General features: G+C 45.6%; 3 protein-coding genes across 5 annotated transcripts; 1 reads left to right on the top strand and 2 right to left on the bottom strand.

Annotated features, from left to right (window-relative positions):
* Positions 1 to 655: 655 nt before the first annotated feature.
* chrne (cholinergic receptor, nicotinic, epsilon) lies at positions 656 to 7480 on the bottom strand. 2 transcript variants are annotated; one of them, XM_029849010.1, is made up of 12 exons: positions 7325 to 7480; positions 4530 to 4663; positions 4404 to 4448; positions 4211 to 4320; positions 3964 to 4119; positions 3774 to 3874; positions 3501 to 3701; positions 3082 to 3196; positions 2881 to 2995; positions 2289 to 2496; positions 2056 to 2189; positions 656 to 1954 (listed from the first exon to the last, which is right to left on the bottom strand). In XM_029849010.1, exons 1-12 carry the CDS (start codon positions 7389 to 7391, stop codon positions 1772 to 1774), a joined length of 1569 nt encoding a protein of 522 aa, XP_029704870.1. In that variant the 5' UTR covers positions 7392 to 7480; the 3' UTR covers positions 656 to 1771. The 2 variants fall into 2 exon arrangements, with proteins under 2 accessions (XP_029704870.1, XP_029704871.1); XM_029849011.1 differs by having other exon boundaries at positions 4211 to 4317.
* A 1031-nt stretch (positions 7481 to 8511) lies between these two features.
* gltpd2b (glycolipid transfer protein domain containing 2b) lies at positions 8512 to 13416 on the top strand. The gene is made up of 4 exons (XM_003971233.3): positions 8512 to 9695; positions 11350 to 11408; positions 11557 to 11735; positions 11873 to 13416. The coding sequence occupies exons 1-4, from the start codon at positions 9614 to 9616 to the stop codon at positions 12486 to 12488; spliced, it is 936 nt and encodes a 311-aa protein (XP_003971282.2). The 5' UTR covers positions 8512 to 9613; the 3' UTR covers positions 12489 to 13416.
* Positions 13417 to 13696: 280 nt separating this feature from the next.
* On the bottom strand, positions 13697 to 22396 carry atp1b2b (ATPase Na+/K+ transporting subunit beta 2b). 2 transcript variants are annotated; one of them, XM_029848191.1, is made up of 8 exons: positions 21916 to 22396; positions 18732 to 18860; positions 18528 to 18635; positions 18139 to 18344; positions 17550 to 17609; positions 17333 to 17359; positions 17006 to 17101; positions 13697 to 16913 (listed from the first exon to the last, which is right to left on the bottom strand). In XM_029848191.1, exons 1-8 carry the CDS (start codon positions 22004 to 22006, stop codon positions 16746 to 16748), a joined length of 885 nt encoding a protein of 294 aa, XP_029704051.1. In that variant the 5' UTR covers positions 22007 to 22396; the 3' UTR covers positions 13697 to 16745. The 2 variants fall into 2 exon arrangements, with proteins under 2 accessions (XP_029704051.1, XP_011609836.1); XM_011611534.2 differs by lacking the exon at positions 17333 to 17359 and having other exon boundaries at positions 21916 to 22392.
* Between the last annotated feature and the right edge of the window lie 739 nt (positions 22397 to 23135).

Raw genomic sequence — 23135 nt, 5'->3', positions numbered from 1 at the left:
CCAACTCAGGGAGGTCCAATAAGAATGAAGCACTGCATGACTATCTAAGAATCGAGAAGCTCACTTCAGGACAGTTCCTCCGCAAACATGGCTGAAAATGTTAAAGCCTGAGTGTCTCTTCCTCTCATGCAGCACACTAAACAGCTCCTCACACAGAGGTGATGCAGAACTGGGCATACAACATGGTGATAAGGAGGTGCTCCACTTGTGTGACAGTAGAGAGGAGAAGTATACAAGGATTTCAGAAAAGACAAGGAAATGAAAGGCTCTGAGACACCAGAAGCTTTGAAGCCTCTGCTGAAAACTGTTCACACCAGTGCAAGAACAACATTAGTACCCATAAAAGGAGTTCTTTTGCTGTTACCAGACATTCAAAACCTGAGTTTTCTGAAAGGTATTGGGCCATCATTAGAACAGTTCCATTCACAAAGTTACTGCCATTTGAGCAAAGATGACCCCAAAACCTGCTGGAACCTTTGGAGTAGGTAGAAATATAATCACAATGGTCTTAGTTACTCAGAGTCCACTTCTTTTGATGAATCTATTCAATATAATGCAAACCAGAACAGCAACGCTGCCATAAGTTCTGCTGTAAATGCTTAGTAGTCTTTATGTCTGAAAATAATCCGTCTTAAAATAATCAGGTTTCTGTAGGTTAAAAAGAAATGTTTTATTGAAGTACAGCTCGTGTCAGAGCTGTTGTATTGGCTTGTTATTACACTTTACAGATGTGTCTAGTAGTCAGTGAGATTTGACTGCATGCAAGAAAATCTATCCACTATCCAAGTGAACAGACATGATTTTTATTAATAATTTGCAGTCCCATCCAGGGGTGGACCCTGCCTTTGCCCATCCCGTAACCCCGAAAAGGATAAAGCAGTGAAGAAGACGAGAGACGAGAGTAATTTTCAGTTCAATAGATCAATTTTCTTTTTAAAAATCAGCATAATGTTCAAGTCTTTGAATATAACAGTTGCCAAGAATTAAATAAGGGGAGTACTGGCACTTAAAGCACTGATGTAGATGGTATAGTTGAGATCCAATAAATATTATCTATGTGCGTTTATCCGTGTTACATAAAGTGTAATGATAGGCTTCAGTAATGACCTAATGACAGTATCCCACTCACGGAAGAGCAAAACTCGCAAAGCATTTTTCCATTAAAGACGCTTGAACGTGATGGTGGAGTACATATTCTGACCACATGGCGGCGCACAATCCCTACAAAATATGCACAGCACTTGCAACTACCGGTCAAGTGACAATGCACAAAATAAAATATTTATTTATAAAAAACAAACTTATGGAACAGTAAGTGACGATGACGTGCATCTGACCTATCTATATTATCTCTAACAAGATCTGCTAATAAATAAGTAATTGTAAGAAAAATAGGGCTTTGATTCAGGGTTGCCTGGACCAAGTTAGATGCAAGTTAGAGTTTCACATAAGACGTAATTGAAGCATGGAAACACCTCCAAACTTTTGTAACACGATGCACGGATGATTGCTGGGACAACTTGTAAAATATTGGCCACAGGTAAAAACATTCAGCAAGTCTTCGCAGCACGGCGCTCGTATCTTGTGAGTCATTTATGATTGTGCTGATGCAGTTTAAAATGTACTACATGCATCAAAATATACATATTGTTGTACATGACTCAATATATATGAAGTCTGAGCTGTCGTCCTGGTGTTCAAGTTGAAGTGAGATCTGCTCAGTTCTATAGGCCGCATGAGGCCTGCTGACACTTGGTAAAGTCGCGCTTGATCAGAAAGTTTCTGTGGAACTTGGAACATATTTTTTGTTCTGTCCAGGAAATGGAAAGTCTGGTGCCCGGTTGAAGTGTCCCATTAAGAAGATGGCCACTGTGCCAATGATGAAGAGCAGAATGGCAGCCCAGAAGCACACTTTGTCAATCATCTTCCCTATTAGGACCCAACTTTCAATTTCCTTTATTTAGAAAAATAAAGAGAGAGATTTGAGGATTAGAAAAACAAGTTGGAGAAAAAAAAAGATACAAACTGTTAGATGATCAATTCCTCATCACTCACAGATCCAATTGTGTTTTGCTGTCTTTTACTGTCAGCGATGAAGTTGCAGGCGTCCACGCATTGTTTGATCTCAGGTGCAGCTTGAGCCAAACTCTTATACAAGTTGGCCGTACTGGTGACGTCGATATTATCCACTAGGTGGCACAGAGACAATCACAACAACAACAAAAAAAACACGTTACAGTTTGGAACAACACAGAACGAGGAAGGAGATCGCAACAAAGATGAGCTACCGATGGATCGCGTCAGACCGTGCCTCTCCCTCTGTTTGTCAAACATCATTTCACTGCGAGGTTGTTTCAGGACATATTCCTCTGCTCTCTGCATCAGACCGAAGGAGCTGCGGCGCCGCTCCCTTATGCCATTCACCTCCGTTGTGGCCTCACTCTCATCCACCAGCGGGGGCATGCACAGGAAGCGAGGTACCATTTCCAGGAACACCTGAAGAAAGTATAGAGTGTTAAAAAAATAGAGAGAAATGCCAGATCAAGTGGAGGTGGCCAGGAGGCACCACATAAGGCTGGATAGAAAGCACCATAACACCATAATCATGGGCTGGCATAGTGGAGGGAAACATCTGTCCCGAAGCTCTGAGGACAAAGTGGGACAGTCCTCACAAGGTGGAGGAGAGTCAGAGAGACCAATGACCCAAGTGGTGATCAGAGATTGTGTCTGTGTGTGTGTGTGTGTGTGTGTGTGTGTGTGTGTGTGTGTGTGTGTGTGTGTGTGTGTGTGTGTGTGTGTTTAGTGCTGTTTCTTATTTTGACTTAGATTGGTGTCATGACAACACTAGTTGTCCGAGTCGTCTGCGCTGGATCTACTTACATGTTTGATGGTTTGGGACATGGTATGAGTATTGGGGCTACGCAAGGAGAAGTTGAGCACCACAATTTGATTGGTGGCTATGAGAGTGGTGACACACATGACAAAGATCAGGTACCTGAGGACGGTGAGAAAAGAGCAGTGTCGGTCAGTCACGACAGGGACAACCCTGCAGCTGCTCACACAGAACACACACGGACTCACTTGCCAATGAGAGGAACCGAAAGTGATGTCTCAGGGACCTTCTGAGCAATTAGGAAGAGGAAGACAGTCTGAGCCAGCAAGACAGAGATGGACACAGTCAACTTTTGTCCCCCGGCTGTAAAGGGGACAACAGAGTCTTAGGGGACAGGAGACATTTAGAATCGCTTACTTTACAATAAAATGGTCTAATAATATTACACAGGGTCAAAACGGATCCAAATGACGCGATGCCAGTCTTTCCTCTGAGATCCAGATAATTGAACGACCTTCATCATACCCTCCTATGTTAAAACTCTCTTCTGTTCAACATTTCCTGGTCTCCAGGGGAATCATTTCCCTGCTCAGAAAAACGCTCTGGCAACCTTTTTACGTTAGAATAATTGGCGGCAACAATATTTGGCTGGGATTTACTTTCAGACCTTGAGCAGGTAGGAAGTAGGCCAGCACCACCAGCGAGGATATGAGCGAGCAGGGCAGGATGATGTTAATGATGTAGAACAGGGGCTTCCTTTGGATGACCAGATTGAACAAGATCTCCTGGTACTCCAGGTCATCTGGGGAATACCGCATGTTGACCATCTTCCTGGCTGGACGATGGACAATGGCCCACTCGCCGTTCTCTGAGTGTTAGAAGCAGAATAAGCTGAGGCTGATTTCTGCGTTCAGAATATGACAAAAGGATGTTTGTGTACCTGTGAAAGCTTCTGGGTCAATGTCCACCCACTCAATAGTCCCGTTTTCTTCTGTGAGGGCCAAGATGAGGTCCACCTCATTGGCACTATACGTCTGGGATCTGATTTGGAGGATTTCATGGAGTAAATTCTCACTAAATCTTGCATGGGTAAGAACGTTGCGTTTAAAGGTGAAATAAGTGCGCGGCACCTGAACGCCAGGGTGCAGTTCTGATAGTCGAATGGAAAATAGGTGATTTCGATGGAACAAGTGCTGCGATAAATAGCTGGGGGTAGCCAGTACATCCAACCGTTGCTGCTGATCAACACGTTGGCGTAGTAGGCCACGTCAAACTTGCCATCGATGCTGCAGACATAAAGATTAGAAGCAGATCATTCGCTAAAGCATCTGCACGATAACGCCGTAGAAAATCCAGGAACAGTCAGTGTTGCCCCACTTGTTCTCAAGGACGATGTCAGGGAGCCAAACCGTCTTGCATGGGACGCGGATGACTTGAATGCCGTAATATTTCGATTCATTCCAGGAGAGTCGGTAATCCAGCCACTGCTGTAGAAGACATTTGCGCAGCCTGAGTAACCCCAGTACTGAAACGTTGCCAGCATGATCGAAAATGTCAAGAGAAAACTCACAATCTCAATCCACACATTGGTGGTAAGTGTCTCCTCCTTTTCATTCTGTGGAATTAGTGAAGATCGTATTTTCTCAAAATTAAAATCGCTATAAACATTTTCATTAGGTGGGCTTGGACTACTCACCAGGGAGATAAGGTTAGTGAGGGTCAGCTTGATCTGAACCTCCACCTTGTCTTCGGGATGAACCACAGGCCGAATATTCTTGTTGTAGTCTTTGAACAAGTCCTTGATCAGCTCAGTCTCCTCATTGCTCTGCACTGCACGAAATAAAGAGACAAGAGACTGAGCAAACTAATCTGCTGGCATTCATTATAATTGGCATCGTAGCGATTCAGTTAAATACATATATTACCCAAAGACTTCTCGGTGTGTGTGTGTGTGTGTGTGTGTGTGTGTGTGTGTGTATGTGTGTGTGTGTGTGTGTGTGTGGGTGTGTTTGGGGGGGGGTCACAACTTTCCCACAGGTTGGTTTACATCCATTTGATGCTATAAAAACAGTGAAACATCAGGAGTGACAGCTGAGATCTCCTCACGCTGGCCTCCGCTGGACGTACATGCAGAAATACAAACCCATGACTTTGCTACGCACTCTTTCACAAGCTGTGTTTCCAAATATTATGATATGTATGCTTGGTTTTAGTTTGTACTTTACAGGCTGGGACCTGTATTATCCATCCTTGGTGAATTCGTCACACAGTTACTGCACTTGCATGGCCCAACAAGTAGCATCTAGCTTGTAATCCTTCAAATAATAAAAGGATTGCTCAACAGTAAGTATTTACTCTTGGTTTTATGTGGCCTGAGCAGCTTTATGGCCAGCATTTGCACATTATGGTGATGACAGTTTATCATTTACCATCATCTTTCAGCTGTGGCTTGTGGCCACTGTCTTTAGCAAATTAGCTGTGGAAACGCATCAGAGTGCTTCGGCGCCAGCTGCAGCCCGAGAGAAGGCGCAGCGGTTTACTGGCTGAACACTCGGGAGACTTTGGGCGGTTGTGAAACCACATGACAGTCAGGATGCATGTCTCTAAATCCAAGCAAACTCCAACAAAAGCATTGCATTATAAGCTACTGCATGATTTCATTAATGCTACCTAATGAATATGTTCTGTGCTCACAGCTTCATTTGATTGCTACAGCCCCACTTTGTTCTGCTCTTCAGCCACACTTGATTTCAGTATAAATGTGACAGGTTATTTCCAACCTGCTGCCTCTTCCCTCCCCCACCTGTCACCATCTATAACTCAAGCGGCACAGCAGCTGGGAAACTTGAACCTGGCACGTTAAATCGTGGGTCATATGCCAGTGATGATCACCAATATCAACATTTACCACAAACATGAATGTGTAAATAAATAACAGAGTAGCTGATACATCATATCTGCAAATACGTCCTCTCTCTGCTGCAGAAATGTCTCACATAGTCCCGTGTTGTAATTGTAATCCTCTCATGGGACAATCTGTGTGACTGTGGCTGCATGTTCAGATCTTCAACGGGGCTTTGACCACAAGAAAAAAAACCAAAAGTTCTTACTTCAAACGCGATAGTCGATGTAAGGATGTGAGTTATGCAGCCACATTTTATACTCTAGAATGTTTTTTATTACAAAAACGCTCCCTTGAGAGCCCAACAAAGAGATTAGGTCACCGAAGGCCAGGGTGTGTTTGTGGGTTTGTTTGTTTTTTACAGAACTATATGTGCTCTAATGGTGATAAATCACAGATAACATTTGGTGTCTGTGCTTTGAGCTGCTCACTTCCTACAGCTGTCACTGAAGCTGTCAGTGGGACCCAGAAGAAACTAGAGACGGAGCCCACAGGTGACCTCTGAGGGAATGTGGACTCCGCCGATGACAAAATGGTCAAACGGGTTGCGTACCACCCAAGTCTGACATTTAAATCATTAGGCACTGGCCCTGAGTTCAAATGCACCCTTTTAGGTAAAAATAAAGATAAAGCAGCACAGCAGGTCAGTGATGAAAGAACTGGAGTTAAACATTACTGTTGGCTGCTGAAATGCCACATTTACCTCAGATAACCCCATTGTTTGCAGGGATTTGCATGATTTTAAGAGCTAGAGAACACCTTATTTTTTCTTATAGTTTTTCTTCTTTTGGTGCAGAAGGAGTGCAGAAGGCTTCTGATATAATGTTCTAATTTTATAAGACAATTAAATAAAATCTTCCAAGTGAAAGTGGCATGTTGTGGCAGCTACCAGCCTTGTTTTTGGAGTCCATGTGAGTCACATCCAGGCTAGACCAGTAATATCAAGGAAGAATTCACACTCGTGCTGTGTCAGATCTTTTTATCCCACCCTGGTGACCTTTACCAAGGTCCCTGTGGTCAACATGTTTTTCACGAAAATCACCAAAAACCAGTCTCAAATCACATTTTCCCCAAATCTCTCATTATATCTGAGGCTTTGGCGTCTTCTTCGCCACAGCCTGTCTGCCCTGCAGTTTTATTTCCTGTCACAGAGTCCATCTGTGCCTACAGCTCCACACCCTCCAGAACGGCTTCCCTCATGGAAACGAAATACACAGACGATTGTATTTATCAGTGTTTTGCACTCATTTAACATTTTTTTCCTGCATTTGCATCAGCCACAGTCAATCAGGAAACGAGCTGCTGTAAAATAAAACTACGTTTGCTTGAGTGGAGACAAGTTTCTGTGTTTCTACCAACCATAGAGGCTCGCAGCTATGCTCTCCTTTCAATCCTGTACACAAACACGATTGCTGACAAGAGCATGTGTGCATGTCTTGTCTTGTACGTGGAGGGATTTTATTCACCAAAGAGCTGCCCGTACCACGGATTGAATTCATGCACATGAAAGGACCTTGGGTGGATGCACATAAGGCATTCAGTGCTTAGTCAGTGGAGATGTGCCCAATGTTTGCCACCACGCCACTTACCCTCAGGTATTAGAGTCCCGAGAAATAGTACAAATCCATAGAACATCCCCAAACCTGGAGCAGCCATTATGTCCCTCTTCACTGCTGAGCTCCGTTCAAATATTGAGTTTAGGATAGAGAAAGTGAGAGAGCGAGCGAGCAAGGGAGAGTAAAGACATGGAGGAAGAGCCCTAAATCCCTCCACCCAACACCCTGACTGTCACCCCGGCCGGCTGTCGCTGTCCGTGGCTCAGGTTACACGGCAGCTGGGAAGCACTAAAGCTGGACTCCAAGTCACACTGGTCACCCACAATAACCATCATCACGATCATTAGACAACATCTCTTGTGCTGAAGCCTGGCAGGTCATTTCTGAATGTCACACTGGCTGCACTTTATTAATCGCTATATTAATAAAGTGGTGGATGGATTTCTAATAATCAAGCCTCTCATACCAGTGCTTGATAAGGTGTTGGTACTTACACAGCAGGAGAGTGTCTGGATCAGGTGGAAATGCTGGAGGCAGACGATGCTTGGAAAATTCATGGCGACACAAAGTCAGTCACGACCTCCTGCAACAGACGCAGGTCAGGCAGCAAAGACAAATCTTTAAAGCACCTGCTGAGATGTGTTTTAAATCCAGAGGCTGGATTTTTGATCTTATAATTAGTCCTGTGAGTAATATAAGTCGTGCCACTGCTCGGTGACAAGGGCATCACTGATTTTTGGAATGTGCCATGTGAGTTACAAAGTATGTGATGAACTTCTAAATATACATTTAGTGAAACAGAGATGAGCTTCTTTAAGGTAACCGGAGCCTCATTTAGGGGATCGCGGGTCTCCAACCTCCGTTCGAGCCTCAGAGGGTGAAGGAAATGTGGATGCGTTCAGCTCGAGTTGGCCCACAAAAATGTTGCTGCAGTGAAAACAAAACAGAGATAAGGAGGAAGTGACATCATGAACTCTTTTCTCCAATTTCCTGTTAACCTATTGAAACAGATTTGCTTAATTGTCTTTTTGGCGCTTAGAAATGCCCCCCCCCCCCCCCCCCCCCCCCCCCTTCAGTCGAATGGTTCCATGGACTAAAAAATCCCCTCCCAGCCAATTCATTAGTGCCGTGCTTTCACACTCTTCCCGCCCCTCCCTGCAGAACCCCCCTGTATTGTTCAGACCACATGTGCGCTCCTCAGTGCACAGTGGTGTGGCTCTAAAACGGGGTTGAGCATCTGTTCACCTCCCCCCAAAGCAGCAGCAGACCCAGCAAACGGGAGCAGTCAGTCGGTGTGGGGAACACCAACATCCTTTTACTTCCTGGACCTCAGACTCGACCAACTGATGCAAAGAAACATTTGAAAATGAGATAGAACATGAACGAAATGAGCAGATCTGTTGAAAAACGAGGAGGAGATTCTCCTTTAAAAACAAAAAATAGTTGTGTAGTTGGTACATGTGGCTATTTTTGAACAGATAGGGGGAGATTGGTTATTCTGTTATTCATTGACAAATACGGCTGCGATATCAGCCACAAAAAGGAGATTGTGTTATCCTGCAGATGGACCGATGCAGAGGTGTGGGTGGCAGGAAAATTTAAAAAAAAAATAGAACTAGATCCCGACAAAGGATTGTTTTTTGCTCGACGAGACTGGAGATATAACCTGATACGGGATTTTTCCACGGAAAAGCTCTGCTGAATATGCTTGTGTGTGTGTGTCGCCGTTTTTATTGGCGCGTGTGTGAATGAGAGGACCAGGAAAAGCGAGGTGGGAAGGAGGAGGGTGTGTAGCGGTGGGAGGAGAGGAGAGGCGACGGTTTACTCGTGCTGGCCGGGAACATAGCGCATTTCTGGGAGACGCATGTGGAGGAACGGGGGTTACTGGCGGACACGCCGCGTTGGCGTTGCTTTATCAGCTATTGGCTGCTCACGACTGATCTCTGAACCCTCAGATTGAGCAACGCTACAAAAAGGCAGACGGCTCCAGCAAAGGAGGGATAGCGGAGGTGAATGAAGGAAAAGTCACCAGACAGACGCACAGAAAAAGAAAGAAGGACGCAGGCTTGAGGGTGTGACAGGGGAGGACAGCTATGAAAGAAACCAACACTGGAGGAGCTTTGTCTCAGGTCTGAGGGAACTTTCCTTTTGGATTGAGCAAGAGGGTATGAGAGATTTGGGAGGAGAAGGGGGGGTTAGAGGCAGGGGTCTGATAGGAAGTAATAGTGGTGACAGGCAGCGCGAGGGGACAAGGACCCATGTGAGACGCGGAGCAATTCCATTCTAGGGACACAGAAGGACCAGACCGGCAGAGGGAGGCAGATGTTTTTCAGGATGGGTGTAAAGAGCAAAGCTGCAGTGGCCATCGTTGTCCTGTTGCTGCTCCTCGGCTCCCTGTGGCTGCGTGAGTAATTCTCTTTCTGAGTGTGTGTGTGTGTGTGTGTGTGTGTGTGTGTGTGTGTGTGTGTGTGTGTTTGTGTCGTTTCTGTGCTCTGCTATTAATCTATACAATCCCTCCCTTGTCTGAACCACATATTCCTCAGGTCACGTATGTCTCACATGTTCCATGGCAGCAGGGTTGAGAACTGGGTCTTCGGCTTGTGAAAAACCAATTACTTTATAACCCAGAGTAGATAATTGAACGTTTATATAAAAGTATATAATTTGATCCAGATATGCTGGAAATAAGGGTAATTTGGGTGTGAGGGACAATGTTTCGCTCAGTGCTCGGGCCAAGGGAATAGTTGACAGTAGGGAAGAAGTGTAACAAAGTTCAACCACGAACATGTGATCTCTTTTCTTTTCTTTCATTTTTTTCCCCTTTTCCTCCACAGTTCGGATTAAATTCTCAGATTTAGGAGATTTGGGGGAGCCAGCTGACTCTGCTGTCCCGAGCACTGCAAGCTAGCAAACGTACATTTCGATCCAAATGCTTTTCACTACACTTTGCACCCTTCTTTCGGTTTATGGAAACGTTTACATGAGGACACTGACAATATCTGCCATCATGAAGCCCTCTGACAGGAACACGGCCGCTCTCTGATGCAGCATTGATTATTTTCTAGTGTGGTGGTCTCTGGTGCGTAGTCAGGAGAGATTACAGCGTGTGGATCTTGTGACCTGGGGCAAAACCAGGTCAGAGCATTTAAAGGAGCACCAAAGGCGATGCCAGTTATTATTTTGACGCTCATTAAAAGGAACTTCCTGTTTGAGTCCCTCATCTGTAACGGCGAGGTTTGCTTTGGCACGGGCGGGAACGAGGTGATGATTTAAACTCAACATTCCGAGATGCTGTTAAAGGAATGTTGTTTGCAGCTGCAAGAGCGCGCTGCGCCGATTTAAAAAAAAAAAAAGACAAGGATAACGAGACGCCGTCTCCTGTCAGTGTCCAAATCAATCACCACAAATGTACGAATTGAACTAATTCCATAAACTTTTCTTAATAAACCTGTCTTGGTCTTGGATTTTCAAGATTCAAGATTCAAGATTCAAGAGTACTTTATTGATCCCTTTAGGGGGTGTCCATCAGGGAAATTAGCATCTCCAAAGAAACGTACAGCACATTTTAGAGGTTCTGATGTATCAGTACTGCAGCCAGCCACAAGGTGGGGTTGAGAATTGTTGGCCACTTTAATGCTGTGTGCAGCCGCAGAAAAATAAAACCCAAAAACATGTATGTATGGAGGGATAGTGATAAAAGACTTTTCTATGGACTCTGCATGCATGTACTGTAACCCAGAACGGACGCGCCATGCGTTTGCTCCATGGCTCATGTTTTTCCACGTGTCATGAACACGGACCGCGGTAAGGGAGCGTAAAACATCCAAGCTCTATAATTATCTGTCTTTTTCCGTCAGCAGGATGGCCCGTGAGTGTCACACGGCATCAATCTTTCTTATTAAGCCATTACAGTAAAGTAATTTGTCCTATGGAACCAGCCTGCGAAAAAAGGCAAATTTAAAAACGAGGGCTTGTTTGCTTAATGGGATCTCTTTTTTCAGGGAGAACGTCTGTACAAACAGAAACCGTTCGTTGATCTTTCCAATGTCTCTCCACAGAGGGAGGTTTGGATTACCAGTGGGAATCTTGTTTAAAAGGTTACGATCAGCAAAACAAGGTAGGGACAAAGGCTTCCAAAACTTCCTTCACAAGGCCGACTTTTGGGTACAAGCAGACGATCAACGTTGCCTCATGTCTCTTTCCCATCTTTCTTTCTCTCTATTGCTTCCCACGACCCTCCCACCCCCCCCTTACCCCACTCTCAGCATCACCACTTACACAACAGCAGTGGGCCCACTGCGCCTGGGGGCACCCACGTTCTGAAGGAGTGCCTGGGACAGAACTTCCAGGTGTCGATGCTACTTTCCCACCTGCTGGCTTCACCGGCCTACAGCTCTGACGTGCTGATGCAGCCATATTTGTCCAGCTGGGATGAGCTCGTCAAGTAAGATTGCAAGATAAGACATGGCGACGTGTTAATAGAGCCATCAAACAAGGGAGTTCAGGGATTTATGGTTAGAATCTGGACTCTGTAAGATAATTAATCTGTAAGATAATTAATCTTGTTTTATGTTCCCCCAGATTTATGGGTGCTCTGGGTCCAGTGGTGGGACTGATATCCAAAGAAATACAAACCAAGACCAATGTTATCCGTGAGCTGGCCCTGTTGTCTGAGAAGAGCCCCGAAGCAGAGATGGTCCCAGATGAACACCTGAGAGGTCGGAACAGTCAGGATGCAATTCAGTCCGGGCTGGATCCCTTGAACCACAATCGTGCCTATCACTCAGTGCATTCCATGATCCAGTCAGAGCTGAACCGAGGTGTGGTGGACTTTCACCGCCCGACGGACTCTGGGTGCAGGACTCTTCTGCGTCTGCATCGTGCGCTGCTTTGGCTCAGGCTCTTCCTGGAGAAACTGGCTGAGATGTCAGAGTCGGGCCGACTCAGGAGCCCCGCCGAGCTCTGCCGCGAGTCCTACCAAAACACGCTCTCAAAGCACCACACCTGGTTAGTCCGCAGGGCCGCCGAGCTGGCCTTCATCGCCATGCCCGAGCGGGGCTTCTTTTTCAGGCTGGTGTGCGTGGGGAACCAGCAGGAACTGAATGTGGTGCTGACAAAAGTGGTCCGAGCCATCGATGAGGTTTATAACAGGACGCAGAAAGCCTTGGAGGAAAACGGCATGCTGGACTTGCCGTAGAAACCCCTCAAACTGGAATTTTTAAACATATTTTATGTCTTCCTTGTGGTTCTGGGCATCTTAAGAGAGATAAACAAGGAGACGTGACTCATATATTTTTATTCCAGCTCTGTGACTGTGCTGTTTCTAGTCTGCTGGCACCGACGGCCAGTTTGTGGCTCAGCTGAACATGCAGCTCTTCAGATTTTAACACCATCTCCTTCTAACTTGTCACCTTAGAGGCCTTCGTATGTCTGACTAAACACAGAGCGTAAATTATTTAAACACGTGGAAGCAGTAACATAAGTCCTGCACGTCCGCGTTTAGTCCTCAGACTGCACTTAAAATGTATACTGTATACTTTAAATCAGTAGTTTGAAAGCTACCTCAATTATGGCAGAGGATATGACCAACTGTACTGGGGGGGGGGGGGGGGGGGGGGGGGGTGCTGTAGTCCTTGAACACTGATTTATCACAATCATAATGATTAAAAATCTGTTTAAATACTTTTACCCAGTTTTAAGGATTTCGGTTCTGGAAAGTTGGAATTTTGTCTTTAAGACGTGTGCCAACAGGGGTGTTTCCAGCATGGAGGACACGTCTGCTTTTTCTTTCCTGGACGCATCACGTTGAAAGCGGCAGCGTATCTGATGCCATCAAATGGCTGCATATGATTTAGAATGACCACACTGTGATGTATATGGGAGTGTGTGACTTGAGCTGTATGCAACTATCAATCCACAGAAAACTTTTTTTCTGGACTGCTGCAAAGACTTCTTCCAGGTTTCATGATTCTGGTGAGCCAGTGAGGAAAAAGTTGTGTCTGACACAGAGCTGCGGGACTAACGGGGGATCTTTCAAGGTCAATGAGCATTTGTGGGATGACCTTTTCAAAAATGCTGGCAACGCTCTTCAGTTGAACCACCAAAGAATAAAAAAGTTAAACCCAGAATGGCATTTAATTACCATGTTTCAGTTTGTGTGCACAGGTTAGCGTTGATATTCACTGGGATGGCAGGCTACAGGGATTACAGAGGATGAGATTACAATAGATTATATCCAACTCTTGCTAATTTTGACCGTTCTATCCCCTACAAAGGGCACACTACATTTAACATGATTAATTTCACACATAATGACTCATCTTATTACCACGAACGCATCGCACCATTTTAATCAACCTAAAAAAAATACCAGCAGGCAGAGACAATAATGGGGGTGACTGGGTACCCTTAAATGACATTTATTTATGCATCTATCCTGGTTTGCAGTAAAACATGAGCAAAAATATACACACAGAAAGAGCAACAACTAAAAAGCCAGAGTGAAAATGTACTCTTCCCTTTAGAAGAGCAGAGTTCATGGACCTTTGCTTGATTTGAGGCAATATGATTTAAGACAATAACATCAAGTGTGTCTGTTAAAGCAACTGCTAAATTATTCCCTTTCATATTTGGACCTTGATGTTGCTTTATGCCGAAAGATTTTTCAAAGTTTTGCACGTTACAGTTGCAAAAACTCATTGTCCATGCTGGTCTTGTATCAATTTGCTCTCAATATGTTAGTTCTGATATATATTTACGGACCTTGGCATTTTCACCGCAAGCAGAAGGTAAGACTCAAACGCTGACAAAAAACTTTGATTTAAATACCAAAACTTCTCCAAACCATAAACAGTGTGATTTATTGAAATGATAACATCCAGCCAGAATCCTCCTTTACCACCCAGGCTTATACATTCTCTTATCTTTACAACAAAATAGCAGTAAAATACTCTTTTATAAACACCTCCATCACGACAGTGTGCAACTGTGGCGCCACAATACACTTCTTTTGTTCCACTCTTTCCAATAAATAAATTAAACAGTCACATAAATTAATGTATTGCTTTTTGAGGACATCTCCAAATCCTCAAATTAAAAAAAAGGGGGAAAAAAATAGAGATTAGTGGAAACATTTTGACACTGGGTTAGCAACACTATCTGTCCACCAGGAGGCACTGTTTCTTTATAAGAAAACAGGTTCCTTTTGTGCGTGTAGTTATAACTGCAGGATTTAGATCGGATGGATTTTTCACCATGAGATTACCCTGAAAGCTGCTGCTGAGGGTATGGTGAGGTAGAAAAAATAAAGAAAAATCCAATTTTTATGAAGATCTTTGGTTAAAATAGTAAATCTTCAGAGTGCGTGTAGTGATGGGGCAATATGATGAATGCAGCAAAGCTAAAAAAACGGATAGATTTAATAAATTCTGGAGAGAAATGAGTGAAACTTTCTTCTTTGGGCAAGTAAATGGTGAATCATGCCTTTGAGGAGCGACAAAGTAGGGTAAAGAAGTTCAGCATGCCTGCTCTGGATTAGCTCCAGATTAAGAGATTACAGTGAAATTAAGTAACGGTTGCAGGAATGCCAGAACAGAAACGCATGTGAAATGGTCAGTGGAGTGTCTCAAATGAAAAAGGAAAAAAGAAACTCATCCGGAGCACTTCATTCATTATCAATAACCTGCAGGTATATATGAAATAATCATTCACTGTGGATCTTATTGTCCTTTTCTTTTCTTTGGAAAGTGCAGATCAGGTGTCCTGCTTAGATGTCCGCAGGTACACTTAAAAATACATTACTCTGCCAGAGGACGGAGCAGGATTAGGCCAGACACCGATGCGAGCACTCCAAATTTGGAGCAGTGACATTGCAGGATTAAAGTGGGACTAGATTTAAATGTTCCTTTCCATAAAACTGATGAATGGCAAGTGCACATCTTGCTTATTCAGGCTTCATTTTAAAAAAAACAGCTTTTCTTTGCGTTACCTGCAGATGTGTTGATCTGATACGTGCCGAATTGTGACGCCTCACCTCAAATAACGAAGAACCTAGACAACTTTCAAATAACACAAACTACATAACTTTATATCCTTGAAGAGAACCGATTAGAATGAGACAAAGGGAACAAACATAAACTCTACCTTATCATACATGTATGAGTTCAATTCAACTTTGAGTGACAGACGAAAAGCACACTTTCAGCGTAAATTAATACAAAAATGACAAGGTCAGCATCTATTTCTGATATTTAAAATAGATGCAATTCACACACACATGTGCGTGCACACACACATGCCCACAGAAAAAGAAAATCACTAAATAATTCTGCTGTATTTACAATACGAGACTCTTTAACTTAAGGAATGCAATGACACGGAGACAGAGCGTGTACGGCGGCATAGCGTCGCCGTTGTGGTCGATATTCAGACGGTTCTTCCACAGACCGAAAGCTACAATTCTGCTCCGACTTGAAGTTTCACGAGGAAATGTCACTTTTCCCCGAACGGGGCTGATGTCATCGTTCTGGCAGCAGCCCCGACATGAATCGGGCCTTTGACAAAACGCTGCTGGATTTAAAAGCAGCCAGTGTGAAGGGCCCCTTCATGGTGTACACCAGATACCGATTATTGCACGTTGCATGCAATTTCCCGACCTACAGCCTTAAGTTATTTGGTGCAAAACGGGGCCTGCGAACGAAGCAAACACACACATGCGCGCTTGTGACTTTAAAGGTCGTGACCTCTACTGTTGGAGTCGCTCGCTTCACCTGCCGCTCACTGTGCATGAGGATTAGTGGATTATGGTGGGGTCCCTCCTGGTGGCCAGTGGTTTCAATGCAACCTCAGTGCACATTTACAGTAGCAGTGAGGCAGGACACATGGACCTCCTGCGCTCAGAACACACTGAAGACAACACACACATGCAGCGTGGCTTCGTTTCTGCATCCATACGCTTTTCAATGCAACAAAGAAAAGACATACTGTACTGGTATAATCGTATGATATTGTATGAATACTATAGATATACACATTTTGTATTGTAAGTTGTGTATATTTTTTATATAGAGGCATACTCTATAAGGAGGCAGCAGGAAGGGAGCAGCATTAAAGTTGTAATGTTGCTGATCCTTGCAAACGCTGGAAACACATGTTCACTCCCTTGACGTCCCCTATTGTTGTCATGCAGTATAAATACACGTTACCTCAACCTAATATACAGAAAAGAATTCCCAAAGCCCACAGACAGAAATAAGGACAGGATTAGCACCCTTTTGTTCTCACCTCCCTACACAACTTCCCCCAGAAGAAAAAAATCTGAGGGTTGTAAACAAATCCTACAAAGGGTGTGAATCCTGAGATCCGTTTCTGCGTGTGTGTGTGCGGTGCAGTGCGGTTGGTTTTGTTTTTTTGTTGGTTTTTTTTTGTATTTTTCAAGGGGAGGGCAAAGGTCAACCTAGTTGTTGGTGTTGATCCGCAGCTTGAAAGACACTTTTCCAGCGAACTTGTCCCTTTCGTGTCCGGTGGGAATGTTGTTGGAGTTGATCTTGCACTCGATGTTGACGTCCTCGTTGGTAGTGATGTTCAGGAACTTGACGGCGACCAACGGCTGAGAGTAGTTCACCTGCAGAGAAACGTCAAGGTCGCGGAGGCGGATTTAACGACAGGAAGTGACCTTTTCCAACAGCTCGCTCTGGATTACAGACACTGCTTTACCTGAGCCTTCTTGCCATAGTAAGGGTAGTACATGAGGTTAAATGTGCCATTGGGAGGGAAGTACCGCAGTTCTCCGATCTTCTCCGTATCTTCTCTCTGAAGGGTGAAACGCACCGTCAGTAAAACCTGAACACGGATATATGTAGGTGAAGACGAGGTAAGCCTCGTTAATCTCCTTCTTTTCTCCAGAGCTGACTTCCCAGCGCACCCACACTCTACTTCCGCAAATGCAAATCACCTCATTTGGATGCGCATAGCTAATATCTACGCTACCGAGGCTGCAGCGCACTGTATCTCTAGAAGGACCGGTTTCTGCCCTCTTCTTACCCATTCATCTTTGCCGACTTTGTATCGCTGAGACGGGACAGATTAATGCAACACAAAAGAGGGAAAAAGAGAAAATGAACAACACAGAACAGTGATGGAAAGGACAAGGCGGCGCCATGTAGAAATGAAAGTTTAACAAAGTGTAGACGTGGCAGAGGATGAGCCGCGGGCGAGTAGCGGCAGAAGGGCGAGGCGGATTCGCCACCGCAGGGATTACCTTTGCTGCACAGGTGACAAAAGGAGCCTGGCCATCTTTTCCCGGGAACATCCCGATCACCTGGTGAGAAAAGACAGACCAACACTTTCCACTTTCTCCTTTTACTCTCAGCAAACACCAACATCACCGTCACTGCTGGGTGAAGCTTCACGGCCGCTGTCTGAAGTGTTGGAAATCTGCTAAATTAGCAAAACTTGTATCACCCGGTTCTGAACTACAGCAACTGGGAGCAGCAAGCATCCGCCATGCTATTCAGCCGGTAAAAGTAGTCCCCCAAGAGAGGGGGGAGCGTTTGACAGCTGGAACGCGCGCCTTGAAAATAGCGCACGACTAGCAGATCTCGAGCGATTGCGCTCGTCAGACGGTCGCAGGTTGAGGGTGAAGTTGATGACACGAGTGTGTCGGACAGATTTTCTGTTGCGTTCAGGTCCACGGGCGCGTCGTGTTCTGACCACCTGCGATATTTCAGGATGGAAGCTGGTCAATCATACCACCCTGACGCCTCCTTCCCGGCCACTTTCACCATCTCAGTCACTCCATGTCTCCTAGCAACACCATCCCCTTTCCTCTTCCTTTTCCTCATTCATACCCGATTCATCTTGATGATGATGCATGGCTTTCCCTCCTGGTATCCATAGTAACGGTCATTGATGCCGGAGCACTCTTCCAGCAAGGTGCGGTTGAACTGACAGGAGCGCTTTGGGTTGTTCTTCACGTCACCGCTGTCCTCCTGCAGGAAGTACTGATCCGGGGTGCACTCGTCGTTCTTCTGGACCTGTGCGGTGTTGTTGTAGGCTGAGGGGGAGAGGATGGGGGTGGGTTTTATTCTGTTTGCAAGGGCTTATGACTCAACTAAAGCCCTGCTGCAAGGCACTCTCCTACTCAGACTGTAACGGAATCATCTATTGGGTAAAAAGGATTCGCGATAGGGAACAAGATGTTCCGCAGAGGTAAACCGCATGATGGGGTCAGACTTACGTGCCAGGAACTTGTCCAGCGCCTGTGCATACATGTCCCAGCTTTCCGTTTTCTGGATGCTATAGACGATCTCAAAGGTCTCGTCTGCTTTGGGTCTGATCACCATCCCTGTGAATGACAGACAGGAGGGGTGGGGGGGGGGGGGTGTCAGCGCCCTGCTGCAGGCCCTGACCTCGACACGCACCGTCTGATCACGTGCCGCACCTGGCGTGGTGAGCCGGTCTTGCCGGGTCGGTGTGTGGTCGTCCAAAGTCTGCAGCATGACATACATGGTGAGCACAAACAAGCCGGCCAGGAAGGTGTAGAACGCTACATAGAAGAGAAAAATCAGGCCTGCGGACAAAGAGGGGAGAGAGTCGGATCAACAACATCCTCACTCATCAGGAGATGTGATTTAGCTACACATGCAGCACATTTATTGATCACACAAATGCAACATTGCAGATTTTAACACTTCTATGTCTGGCTGCTAGTTGGAGGTTAGAAAGGGAAACTTGATTTTTTTTAATCATTACAAATGTTTCGATAGGAATATGTGCGAGGACCCTGTTTGGGATTAGTGTTTGTTTGGTCACTTTGTGATGAGAAAGGACGTGTTGGACCTCATTAACCTGGAGGTCGGTCACCTGTCACTCATTTCAGATATTTTAAAACATCAATATTTGCGCAACAGTGTGGAAAAATATTGTCACTGCAAAAGAAAAAGAAACCACCAACCTCAACCTGGGAAGATTTAAACCAGGACTGAATTATTTATCTCAAATCAATTTCCTGTTAATAGTGTCCCGTTGAGACCCTCCAGCTATTAATAGAATCATGGTGTCACTGAATGTGTAAAATGATGTTACCTTGCTACGGGGATAGTGGAAATCCTCAACTTGGCCACCCCCGCCCTCTCCAGGGGAGCATACACAGCATTTCCTGTGACACATCCCTCATTTTAAGTAGCAACACCTGGGGCCAGAACTGGGTTGTTAGCGAGTCCTCTGACCTCCTGCCTCTGCAGCGTGCCCCCCCCCCCCAGTGTGCAGCCCTGCCATGCTGCCAGCAGCGCTCGTCTGTCACTGCACACAAGGCTTGATAAAGCCATTACAGTTCATCAAGAGGAAGCTTCCTCAGTGGGGGTAATTCCTCAATCTGGAAATTTTTTTTTTTCCCCCGCATGTTTTCCTAATTCCTGGAATTAATGCACCCAAAACTGACGGGTGGCCGAGTAAAATGGACTAGAGCGCTCCGACTGTCGCATGGAAAAAGACCCCAGCCAAGTCATTAAATATATACAAAGTCAGAACTTTGGGCCCAGGTCCAGCAGGTCCTGGCCGGAGGCGATACAGCGGGGGGGGGGGGCATCAGAAAGGAGGCGCAACCAAAACCAAAGCGTTTAGCTGTTTTATGTGTGTGTGTGTGTGTGATCCAGATGGGATGTTGCGCAGCACACAAATACGACACCACCCCAGGGAGACTGGATGTGCACGCATGCATACAGGGATGAGCGTGCATGTGCTGCGCCCCGCTCCCCCCCACCCCCCCAGCAGAGAGGGTGTTGGGTTTACAGTCTGCCCTCTTAGTGCACGCCGATGATGGACAGCAGAGCATCTCTGTTTCAGACTGGGTTTTGTTTGCAGATGCCAGCTGAGAGCGAAGAACAAAAAGCCCGACGTGGGACGACCCGACACGCTGCACTTTTGTTGATGGTAATAGCAGGAAGTGTCTCTTTTCTTTCAGAATTAATTAGCAGGACACGATTAGCAATCAAATGCACCACGCTTGAAAATGAAAGGCCCCAAAGAAACTCCATTAGCCTTCAGCTGTAGTTTCCCATAATCGAACCTTCTATCGTGTAAATAACCTGGAAATATAAACCAACACGGGCACCAAGGCATGTTTTGTATCAGGTCTTTTATGCTTTATTAATGAGCTTTTTGTTGATTTTAGGAACCAGGAGGTGCAGAAGGCGTAATTATTTCTATTTTCAGAGGAAACTGTTGTTTGATCTTGCTTTTCTGGTGTCAGCTGGTGGCGATGTAACATCAAGATTACAGGACTGTTCCATTTATCAAGCCCATGCCCTGTTCATTAGAGCTCTTTTACACAAAGCAGAGAACAATGAAGTGTTCTGCGGTTCATCAAAGCGGGCTTTTGATCCACCACTTTGATCTGCCACATAATTAGAAATGTAGATAACTCATTTACTTTCCAAACAGGCGGGACACCTGAAGTAAGCCTTGTAGAGAATGCACTGGGATGGAAAATGGATGAGAGGTGTATGTGTCACTAATGAGAGGCCAAGTTTAGCAGACCTACGCGTAGAGACAAACACAGAAATAGCCTAATTAACCAGCCTTTGAGAGCACGGCTTAAAAAGGCCACCAAACCTGAAGGCACCTGGGACACTGAGCTGGATTAAGCTGGACGCTGCAGGAGGTTTCCAAGAAGCTTCAGTCACCTCTGCTCTGATAGAGCGTCCATTCACGAAATATAATCACCACAGGCAAAGTCGGTTTGTGGTATTCCAAAAATCAAACATTTCTCAGAAAGGATGGCAAAAAAAAAAGAAGTTTCTTTGGGTGATTCACCTAAACACATCTTAAATTAATACCTTCCCAATCTGCCAATGAAGTCATTAGATTAGGATTAAATTCCTCACCGAGTTACACTCACTGGGAGGGGCCAGGTTGGAGGTGATACAAATAGCATTGGCACCCCCCCACCCCTCCGGCTTTACCCAGATTAAAGCGTTCCAATGTCATTAGAACAGAGCCATATGCGCGCATCATGTCATGAATCTTTGAGATAGCTGCAGGGTGCTAATGTGGCAGGAGAGAAGACAGGACAAAACGCAATTCGGGCTGTCATCTCGAACAGGAGCGGAGCTGTCCACACTGCGAATCCCTCCCATTACCTGCAGGCGCACAGCCCGGTGACTGCTGTAAGTTCCGAGGGCCAATCACCCCGCAATAACAAGTGTCATCTGCAGCAGATTTCACGTTACAGCGCTTCGCGCAAGAGCTGGCGACTCCTGTCTTATTCAGCAATGCTGCAGTCGTTTAGCTAATTCAAATCAGAAGTAAGAGCCCATGCCTCCACCCCTGTGCTCAGCGCATTGCGCAGGGAAATAAAGCGCTACCACAAATTAATATATAATTTAATGTAATCGGATTTATATATTTATTTATTTCTTCAGGCAGACTTCTGTGGATTGGTGCCGCATTCGCGTATTCAGGTTTGAGCACCAGACTGTAGCGGACAGCTCGGCTGGTTATTAAATGAACTTCTGCCGGGATACTTTTGATAAGCCCTCTGCTTTACGGATGTTCCCGCACAGACCTGTTACCGGGCCAGGGGACCGCGTTTACTGCATTGCTGAGGACGGTTGGACAGTACTCACCCCAGCTACTCGCCGTCCTGCCCAGGAACTCCCTCGTCCTCGGGTTCCATATATATTCTTTCCACCCGCCTTTTTCTCCATCCTTGGCCATTTTCGCATACAAGTTCAGTCAGACTCTCGGAAGTCCCTGATAAGATGCGCGCCCCTGATGCAGAACGCCGGCTGGAGCAAATTAACCGACAGAGAGGGGGAGAGAGAGGGAGGGAGAGAGAGAGAGAGACAGAGAGAGAGAGAAAGAGAGAGAGAGAGAGTTCCGCCTTGGAAACTGCAGAAGAGCCAATTAAACAGATAAAGCCAGCACTTAGAGAAGCAGAAGTTCGAACTGAGGTGGAGCCTGCACTTAGGTGATGGCCGCAGAACGGACAGAGCGAGACCCTCAGACCTAACTGCCCTCCCTCTGAGCTCCAGCCTGCATGCCGCAGAGATTTGATGAGTGGTGCAGAAACCCAGTGATACTGCGGTAAAGCGCGGTCCCTCCGCCTCTATCTCTCGTGCACGCACCCCTCCCTGCTCCACCGCTCCATCCCCCCCTTCTCCTCCACTCTGGCCAATCACCTGGCTCCGCATCCTCCCTGCTCGGCGGCCCCACGCCTGACGGACGGAGCTCGGAGCGAATGGCGCGCCGGCCGAGGCCATTGGCTCCGAGGTCCGCATCGTCACATTTTCAAACGCAAATCCAAGCGAATGTCCCTCTGATTTTGCGTGTCTGTGTGTCTCCGTGGCTAATAGAAGCCTCAGCTGTTTACTTCACGCAGGGCTGTCTGTGCTTTCATCTGCAGCCTCCAATTCTTATCATCGTGGCCACCATTAATGCTAAAATACTGTTAATTAATTTCCACTTGACATTGCTGGAAATATTCTATTTTCAGTTATATTTGATTATTGTCATCGAACAAACAAATTTGACCACTTTATAAATCCTTTTTTGCAGTTTTCCTCTGTAAACATCATTCCGCATGGGACATATTATTATCAGCTTTTTGTGATCATTTAATATTCACACAATCTGCTAACGGTTCGTTTATTTGTAATAATTTTAGACCATTTGGCAGTTTGATAAATTTGATAGATGATGGGCTGTTTTGGCGCTGACGACGCTAAAATGCACGTTGCAGATTAGCGCCCTCGCATGGCCGCCAAAGGTTCTACAACTCGCCCCACGAAAAGTGCACTGAGAACACAATGTTCACTTCCCTTCTTATGTCCCCTGTATACTATAA

This window comes from Takifugu rubripes, chromosome 15, assembly GCF_901000725.2.
Source record: "Takifugu rubripes chromosome 15, fTakRub1.2, whole genome shotgun sequence".
Classification (NCBI taxonomy): Eukaryota; Metazoa; Chordata; class Actinopteri; order Tetraodontiformes; family Tetraodontidae; genus Takifugu; species Takifugu rubripes.
This window is presented reverse-complemented; position numbering and strand designations above follow the sequence as displayed.